Source organism: Sebastes fasciatus (genome assembly GCF_043250625.1).
Source record: "Sebastes fasciatus isolate fSebFas1 chromosome 16 unlocalized genomic scaffold, fSebFas1.pri SUPER_16_unloc_1, whole genome shotgun sequence".
NCBI lineage: Eukaryota > Metazoa > Chordata > Actinopteri > Perciformes > Sebastidae > Sebastes > Sebastes fasciatus.
Genome location: NW_027428127.1, coordinates 5,412 through 15,411, shown reverse-complemented (window position 1 = coordinate 15,411; position 10,000 = coordinate 5,412). Strand labels below are relative to the sequence as shown.

The following is a 10,000-nucleotide window of genomic DNA, read 5'->3' as shown; positions in this document are numbered from 1 at the left end:
CCAGGAGACACACGAGAGACCATGAGACACACGAGAGACCATGAGACACACGAGAGACCAGGAGACACACGAGAGACCATGAGACACACGAGAGACCAGGAGACACACGAGAGACCATGAGACACACGAGAGACCATGAGACACACGAGAGACCAGGAGACACACGAGAGACCATGAGACACACGAGAGACCAGGAGACACACGAGAGACCAGGAGACACACGAGAGACCATGAGACACACGAGAGACCAGGAGACACACGAGAGACCACGAGACACACGAGAGACCAGGAGACACACGAGAGACCAGGAGACACACGAGAGACCATGAGACACACGAGAGACCAGGAGACACACGAGAGACCATGAGACACACGAGAGACCATGAGACACACGAGAGACCAGGAGACACACGAGAGACCAGGAGACACACGAGAGACCATGAGACACACGAGAGACCATGAGACCATGAGAGACCATGAGACCATGAGACACACGAGAGACCATGAGACACACGAGAGACCATGAGACACACGAGAGACCAGGAGACACACGAGAGACCATGAGACACACGAGAGACCATGAGACACACGAGAGACCAGGAGACACACGAGAGACCATGAGACACACGAGAGACCAGGAGACACACGAGAGACCATGAGACACACGAGAGACCATGAGACACACGGTCTCGGTTAATGGTCTCAGCCCTGCAGCCTGACTTCACTCAGTGAACTGTGTTAAAGGGTTATTCTGGGTCACATCAGTATAGTATACGTATAATTTGCGTAGAGTCGCCTTGAAACAACTGCCAGCTCTGATAGGATTATTATTATTCAACCTCACTATTCAAATAGGACTGATGGATTATAAACTGAACAACAGAACCATCTTTAATCTAGACCTCAGTATGTCTGACCGAGGCTGACTACAGACAGAGTCGGGCTCTAGAGGGTCTAACCGAGGCTGACTACAGACAGAGTCGGGCTCTAGAGGGTCTAACCGAGGCTGACTACAGACAGAGTCGGGCTCTAGAGGGTCTAACCGAGGCTGACTACAGACAGAGTCGGGCTCTAGAGGGTCTGACCGAGGCTGACTACAGACAGAGTCGGGCTCTAGAGGGTCTGACCGAGACTGACTACAGACAGAGTCGGGCTCTAGAGGGTCTAACCGAGGCTGACTACAGACAGAGTCGGGCTCTAGTGGGTCTAACCGAGGCTGACTACAGACAGAGTCGGGCTCTACTGGGTCTAACCGAGACTGACTACAGACAGAGTCGGGCTCTAGAGGGTTTAACCGAGGCTGACTACAGACAGAGTCGGGCTCTAGTGGGTCTAACCGAGGCTGACTACAGACAGAGTCGGGCTCTACTGGGTCTAACCGAGACTGACTACAGACAGAGTCGGGCTCTAGAGGGTTTAACCGAGGCTGACTACAGACAGAGTCGGGCTCTAGAGGGTCTAACCGAGACTGACTACAGACAGAGTCGGGCTCTAGTGGGTCTAACCGAGGCTGACTACAGACAGAGTCGGGCTCTAGAGGGTTTAACCGAGGCTGACTACAGACAGAGTCGGGCTCTAGAGGGTCTAACCGAGGCTGACTACAGACAGAGTCGGGCTCTAGAGAGTCTAACCGAGGCTGACTACAGACAGAGTCGGGCTCTAGAGGGTCTAACCGAGGCTGACTACAGACAGAGTCGGGCTCTAGTGGGTCTAACCGAGGCTGACTACAGACAGAGTCGGGCTCTAGTGGGTCTAACCGAGGCTGACTACAGACAGAGTCGGGCTCTAGTGGGTCTAACCGAGACTGACTACAGACAGAGTCGGGCTCTAGAGGGTCTAACCGAGGCTGACTACAGACAGAGTCGGGCTCTAGTGGGTCTAACCGAGGCTGACTACAGACAGAGTCGGGCTCTAGAGGGTCTAACCGAGGCTGACTACAGACAGAGTCGGGCTCTAGAGGGTCTAACCGAGGCTGACTACAGACAGAGTCGGGCTCTAGTGGGTCTAACCGAGGCTGACTACAGACAGTCGGGCTCTAGTGGGTCTAACCGAGGCTGACTACAGACAGAGTCGGGCTCTAGAGGGTCTAACCGAGGCTGACTACAGACAGAGTCGGGCTCTAGAGGGTCTGACCGAGGCTGACTACAGACAGAGTCTGGCTCTAGAGGGTCTGACCGAGGCTGACTACAGAGTCGGGCTCTAGAGGGTCTAACCGAGGCTGACTACAGACAGAGTCGGGCTCTAGAGGGTCTAACCGAGGCTGACTACAGACAGAGTCGGGCTCTAGAGGGTCTAACCGAGGCTGACTACAGACAGAGTCGGGCTCTAGAGGGTCTAACCGAGGCTGACTACAGACAGAGTCGGGCTCTAGAGGGTCTAACCGAGGCTGACTACAGACAGAGTCGGGCTCTAGAGGGTCTGACCGAGGCTGACTACAGACAGAGTCGGGCTCTAGAGGGTCTAACCGAGGCTGACTACAGACAGAGTCGGGCTCTAGAGGGTCTGACCGAGGCTGACTACAGACAGAGTCGGGCTCTAGAGGGTCTGACCGAGGCTGACTACAGACAGAGTCGGGCTCTAGAGGGTCTGACCGAGACTGACTACAGACAGAGTCGGGCTCTAGTGGGTCTAACCGAGGCTGACTACAGACAGAGTCGGGCTCTAGTGGGTCTAACCGAGGCTGACTACAGACAGAGTCGGGCTCTACTGGGTCTAACCGAGACTGACTACAGACAGAGTCGGGCTCTAGAGGGTTTAACCGAGGCTGACTACAGACAGAGTCGGGCTCTAGTGGGTCTAACCGAGGCTGACTACAGACAGAGTCGGGCTCTACTGGGTCTAACCGAGACTGACTACAGACAGAGTCGGGCTCTAGAGGGTTTAACCGAGGCTGACTACAGACAGAGTCGGGCTCTAGAGGGTCTAACCGAGACTGACTACAGACAGAGTCGGGCTCTAGTGGGTCTAACCGAGGCTGACTACAGACAGAGTCGGGCTCTAGAGGGTTTAACCGAGGCTGACTACAGACAGAGTCGGGCTCTAGAGGGTCTAACCGAGGCTGACTACAGACAGAGTCGGGCTCTAGAGAGTCTAACCGAGGCTGACTACAGACAGAGTCGGGCTCTAGAGGGTCTAACCGAGGCTGACTACAGACAGAGTCGGGCTCTAGTGGGTCTAACCGAGGCTGACTACAGACAGAGTCGGGCTCTAGTGGGTCTAACCGAGGCTGACTACAGACAGAGTCGGGCTCTAGTGGGTCTAACCGAGACTGACTACAGACAGAGTCGGGCTCTAGAGGGTCTAACCGAGGCTGACTACAGACAGAGTCGGGCTCTAGTGGGTCTAACCGAGGCTGACTACAGACAGAGTCGGGCTCTAGAGGGTCTAACCGAGGCTGACTACAGACAGAGTCGGGCTCTAGAGGGTCTAACCGAGGCTGACTACAGACAGAGTCGGGCTCTAGTGGGTCTAACCGAGGCTGACTACAGACAGTCGGGCTCTAGTGGGTCTAACCGAGGCTGACTACAGACAGAGTCGGGCTCTAGAGGGTCTAACCGAGGCTGACTACAGACAGAGTCGGGCTCTAGAGGGTCTGACCGAGGCTGACTACAGACAGAGTCTGGCTCTAGAGGGTCTGACCGAGGCTGACTACAGAGTCGGGCTCTAGAGGGTCTAACCGAGGCTGACTACAGACAGAGTCGGGCTCTAGAGGGTCTAACCGAGGCTGACTACAGACAGAGTCGGGCTCTAGTGGGTCTAACCGAGGCTGACTACAGACAGAGTCGGGCTCTAGTGGGTCTAACCGAGGCTGACTACAGACAGAGTCGGGCTCTAGTGGGTCTAACCGAGGCTGACTACAGACAGAGTCGGGCTCTAGAGGGTCTAACCGAGACAGGGACCTGGACTACAACACTGATCCGTTACAACGACGTCTCTGATGTATTTATGTCTAGATGACGTCATGTTGAGAGTTGATGGAGCAGCTAACATGTTAGCATAGCCTGGCGCTGATCCATCCAGACTCCATTCAGAAAACAAGCATTTTAAAAGTTGTTTGCTTGTCGTCATGGTAACAGATCTTACAAAACATGAATTCGGTCTTTTTACAAATCAACATCATAATGTCGTTACTTCGGCATCATTTTGATCCGTTTATTGATATTAAATCACAGCAGTCTGTTTACTTTGGGTTCATACCGACGTAGAGACGCGTGGCTGCTAGATACAGATACAGTATGTAATACAGCTCGCCGCCGGGGGACGTTATGAACCCAGACACGACGGCGTTTGGTTTTCTGACATATCTGGGACTTCACCAACATGAACAAAGCAGCTACAGAGGTTAATTCTTCCATGGTTGAAAGTTTGCTTGGCGCTCGGTGTGAAGGTACGGTAACACAATACGAAGCACAACATTACGTAACTTAACTTAAATGCACATAAACAATAGCGCATACACAACAACAACACGATGTAATGAGACACTGAACCTCTGACACGCTCCCCAGAAAACCTGAACACAGAACTGTTCTCCACCTTTTCATTCTGAAAGAGCATCGACCAATGAGGAGACTCCAACAGTAGGCCGACCAATCCTGTAACTTCATCACTCAGTCGGTCGGTCGGTCAGACACTCAGTCAGTCAGTCAGTCAGTCAGTCAGTCAGTCAGTGACAGACGTTAGTGTTTGTAGCTCTGCTGACCCTCTGAGGTCCAGACAAAACCATTTCTGCATTTTGAAGGCGGTCCATTTCATGGTGTTTACCGGACTCAGAAGCTCACTCAGGGAGCGACTAGTGATGTCTCAGCTAGATAAGGTTTAGATCCATGGATCCTCTCAGCTGCTGATCAGGTCTTAAAGGGCTTCTTATAACGGTATTGATTTATTGGTGGATTGTAAAAACTCTGTTTGTTGTTTGTTGTTGTTTGACTTGGTGGCCATCGAGTCTCCCCACAGGGATCAATAAAGTTGTCTATTGATCATCTATCATCTATCTAGCATTAATTGATGTTGAATAAACCCTTAATGAAGCATTATGATCTGTGTAATGAACAGTTACTAAAGCATTATTAACTGTACTAAACAGTGAATAAACAGTGTTAATGAACCCTTAATGAAGCATTATGATCTGTTTGATGTGAATAAAGAGTGTTGAAGTGTTTTTCTGACCTTCAGCAGAGCAGCAGCAGCTGAAGACGATCGACAGCAGCAGAGAACGGACCTTCATCTTCCTCTCTGTTGTTCTTCACTCTGTTCAAGTTAAACTGAAGGAGTCCCACTTCCTCTCCTCAACCCAACGCCACCCAGCACCCTCCCATGCTCCACCCTCCATCCTCCACCCCCCACGCTCCACCCCTGTCTGAGTCCTCTCTGGGTTTCTCTTGAGGGAAAGTTAAGGGATAGGAGGAATACAATGCAGAGTTGAGGCATCAAGATTACTATGGAGGACGGAAGCTGCCAAAATCACACCTGAATAAATAAATAAATAAATAAATAAATAAATAAATAAATAAATAAATAAATAAATATGCCATTCAATGTTCTAAAATAATATAATTGTAGGCATTAATACAATGTTATTGAATGCCTACATTTAAATGTATTATAATTTGAGTACATTTAATGGTATATTTATAATAAATAAATAAATACTTGTATTTTTTATTAAAAAAATAAAAAATAAATGTAGGCATTAATTAAATGTTATTGAATGCCTACAATTACTTTAAATATACTTTTAGGACATTTAATTACTTATTTATTTATTTATTCAGTTTTGATTTTGGCAGCTTCCGTCCTCCATAGAGTTCAAGGGTTAATTGAGTTAATTGAACTTACAGGACAGCCGGCAGGAGAACGAAGACAGACTGGTTAGTAGAGCTGGATGGAATCAGAGGGAAGCAGGTGAGGAGGAGGGGGTGTCAGTCAGGTAGGCAGGCAGGTAGATGTAGTTAGTTACAGTAGATGTAGTTAGTTACAGTAGATGTAGTTACAGTAGATGTTGTTAGTTACAGTAGATGTAGTTAGTTACAGTAGATGTTAGTTAGTTACAGTAGATGTAGTTAGTTACAGTAGATGTAGTTAGTTACAGTAGATGTAGTTAGTTACAGTAGATAGTTACAGTAGATGTAGTTAGTTACAGTAGATGTTAGTTACAGTAGATGTAGTTAGTTACAGTAGATGTAGTTAGTTACAGTAGATGTTAGTTAGTTACAGTAGATGTTAGTTACAGTAGATGTTAGTTAGTTACAGTAGATGTAGTTAGTTACAGTAGATGTTAGTTACAGTAGATGTAGTTAGTTACAGTAGATGTTAGTTACAGTAGATGTAGTTAGTTACAGTAGATGTAGTTAGTTACAGTAGATGTTAGTTACAGTAGATGTAGTTAGTTACAGTAGATGTAGTTAGTTACAGTAGATGTAGTTACAGTAGATGTTGTTAGTTACAGTAGATGTAGTTAGTTACAGTAGATGTTAGTTAGTTACAGTAGATGTAGTTAGTTACAGTAGATGTAGTTAGTTACAGTAGATGTAGTTAGTTACAGTAGATGTAGTTAGTTACAGTAGATGTAGTTAGTTACAGTAGATAGTTACAGTAGATGTAGTTAGTTACAGTAGATGTTAGTTACAGTAGATGTAGTTAGTTACAGTAGATGTAGTTAGTTACAGTAGATGTTAGTTAGTTACAGTAGATGTTAGTTACAGTAGATGTAGTTAGTTACAGTAGATGTAGTTAGTTACAGTAGATGTAGTTAGTTACAGTAGATGTTAGTTAGTTACAGTAGATGTAGTTAGTTACAGTAGATGTAGTTAGTTACAGTAGATGTTAGTTACAGTAGATGTAGTTAGTTACAGTAGATGTAGTTAGTTACAGTAGATGTTAGTTACAGTAGATGTTAGTTACAGTAGATGTAGTTAGTTACAGTAGATGTAGTTAGTTACAGTAGATGTAGTTAGTTACAGTAGATGTAGTTAGTTACAGTAGATGTTAGTTACAGTAGATGTAGTTAGTTACAGTAGATGTAGTTAGTTACAGTAGATGTTAGTTAGTTACAGTAGATGTAGTTAGTTACAGTAGATGTTAGTTACAGTAGATGTAGTTAGTTACAGTAGATGTAGTTAGTTACAGTAGATGTTAGTTACAGTAGATGTAGTTAGTTACAGTAGATGTTAGTTACAGTAGATGTAGTTAGTTACAGTAGATGTAGTTAGTTACAGTAGATGTTAGTTACAGTAGATGTAGTTAGTTACAGTAGATGTAGTTAGTTACAGTAGATGTTAGTTAGTTACAGTAGATGTAGTTAGTTACAGTAGATGTAGTTAGTTACAGTAGATGTAGTTAGTTACAGTAGATGTTAGTTAGTTACAGTAGATGTAGTTAGTTACAGTAGATGTAGTTAGTTACAGTAGATGTAGTTAGTTACAGTAGATGTTAGTTACAGTAGATGTAGTTAGTTACAGTAGATGTAGTTAGTTACAGTAGATGTTAGTTACAGTAGATGTAGTTAGTTACAGTAGATGTAGTTAGTTACAGTAGATGTTAGTTACAGTAGATGTAGTTAGTTACAGTAGATGTAGTTAGTTACAGTAGATGTTAGTTAGTTACAGTAGATGTAGTTAGTTACAGTAGATGTAGTTAGTTACAGTAGATGTAGTTAGTTACAGTAGATGTTAGTTACAGTAGATGTAGTTAGTTACAGTAGATGTAGTTAGTTACAGTAGATGTTAGTTACAGTAGATGTAGTTAGTTACAGTAGATGTAGTTAGTTACAGTAGATGTAGTTAGTTACAGTAGATGTAGTTAGTTACAGTAGATGTAGTTAGTTACAGTAGATGTAGTTAGTTACAGTAGATGTTAGTTACAGTAGATGTAGTTAGTTACAGTAGATGTTAGTTACAGTAGATGTAGTTAGTTACAGTAGATGTAGTTAGTTACAGTAGATGTAGTTAGTTACAGTAGATGTAGTTAGTTACAGTAGATGTAGTTAGTTACAGTAGATGTAGTTAGTTACAGTAGATGTAGTTAGATGTAGTTAGTTACAGTAGATGTAGTTAGTTACAGTAGATGTAGTTAGTTACAGTAGATGTAGTTAGATGTAGTTAGTTACAGTAGATGTTAGTTACAGTAGATGTTAGTTAGTTACAGTAGATGTAGTTAGTTACAGTAGATGTAGTTAGTTACAGTAGATGTTAGTTACAGTAGATGTAGTTAGTTACAGTAGATGTAGTTAGTTACAGTAGATGTTAGTTAGTTACAGTAGATGTAGTTAGTTACAGTAGATGTTAGTTACAGTAGATGTAGTTAGTTACAGTAGATGTAGTTAGTTACAGTAGATGTTAGTTACAGTAGATGTAGTTAGTTACAGTAGATGTAGTTAGTTACAGTAGATGTAGTTAGTTACAGTAGATGTAGTTAGTTACAGTAGATGTAGTTAGTTACAGTAGATGTAGTTAGTTACAGTAGATGTTAGTTACAGTAGATGTAGTTAGTTACAGTAGATGTTAGTTACAGTAGATGTAGTTAGTTACAGTAGATGTAGTTAGTTACAGTAGATGTAGTTAGTTACAGTAGATGTAGTTAGTTACAGTAGATGTAGTTAGTTACAGTAGATGTAGTTAGTTACAGTAGATGTAGTTAGATGTAGTTAGTTACAGTAGATGTAGTTAGTTACAGTAGATGTAGTTAGTTACAGTAGATGTAGTTAGATGTAGTTAGTTACAGTAGATGTTAGTTACAGTAGATGTAGTTAGTTACAGTAGATGTAGTTAGTTACAGTAGATGTAGTTAGTTACAGTAGATGTAGTTAGTTACAGTAGATGTAGTTAGTTACAGTAGATGTTAGTTACAGTAGATGTAGTTAGTTACAGTAGATGTTAGTTACAGTAGATGTAGTTAGTTACAGTAGATGTAGTTAGTTACAGTAGATGTTAGTTACAGTAGATGTAGTTAGTTACAGTAGATGTTAGTTACAGTAGATGTAGTTAGTTACAGTAGATGTAGTTAGTTACAGTAGATGTTAGTTACAGTAGATGTAGTTAGTTACAGTAGATGTTAGTTACAGTAGATGTAGTTAGTTACAGTAGATGTAGTTAGTTACAGTAGATGTTGTTGAGCTTTGAGAGGTAAAAAGAGGAAGCTCTTTTGGTTCAGTGAGTTTGTGACGGAGGAAACAGTTTCTCACATTCAGCACTTTCCCAACTTCTCTTTGTTCCTCATGACAACAGGAAGTAGAAACTGGCTGCGTGTTGATTTATTAACAGTTTAATATTCAATAACTCAGCCGGTCAGCTTCATCAGGACTGCGTGGTGATAAATCATCTTCATAAAGTCGTCAAAGACACTAATTATAAAATAATAATAACACCTTTAATCAGAGTTTGATTTATAACAAACTGATCCTCACACGTTATTCAGATATGTATTTTAATAAAGGTTCAGTTCCAGCATGAATCCGATCTGTTTGTCTAGAAGCAGTTTGAATAAACAGAGCAGATTATGAAAACGCAGATATACACAGACACGTCTGAATAATACTCAGTAAATACACAATATGCAGCTGAACATTATACAGTTATAAATCAGATTCAGGACCTGCTGCAGTTTACTCTCATTCAAAATTAATCATATTTATGCGTCCTTTTTTTATATGAAAATTATTTAAAAAAATATCAATAATAAAAAACAAAGCCCTTTTTGTTTGGCAGCCTTACAGTCATCACCGTGGGTCAAATAACCCAGTTTGTTACCTGCCACAGTCTGTTGATGATGTCATGTTTCACACCTGGGTTTTAAAGCCCTCGGCTCTGCCTGGCAGGAGGAGGTCTCCGGGGTAATTAGACCTCCATTTAGTCTGGAAGGCGGCTGATCTCTTCACAGGCAGCTCTCCTCGTCTTCCTCACGGCGGCGGGATGACCCGGGAGGCTCCTCGGCTTCCTGTCTGTTCTCTGACGATGTCACTTCCTGTGCTCCTGGCGTCTCCTGAGACTCTGGCAGCTGAGGG

The 10,000-nt window shown here is 43.5% G+C and overlaps 1 protein-coding gene across 2 annotated transcripts in view; it reads right to left on the bottom strand.

The window, feature by feature from the left end:
- LOC141763573 (macrophage colony-stimulating factor 1 receptor 2-like) overlaps positions 1-5,326 on the bottom strand; it is a 35,410-nt gene extending 30,084 nt beyond the window's left edge. For both annotated transcript variants that reach the window (XM_074628029.1, XM_074628030.1), the window contains exon 1: positions 5,170-5,326. In XM_074628029.1, coding sequence (XP_074484130.1) covers positions 5,170-5,227 — 58 coding nt within the window. In that variant the 5' untranslated portion in view covers positions 5,228-5,326. The remainder of the gene's footprint in view (positions 1-5,169) is intronic.
- Between the last annotated feature and the right edge of the window lie 4,674 nt (positions 5,327-10,000).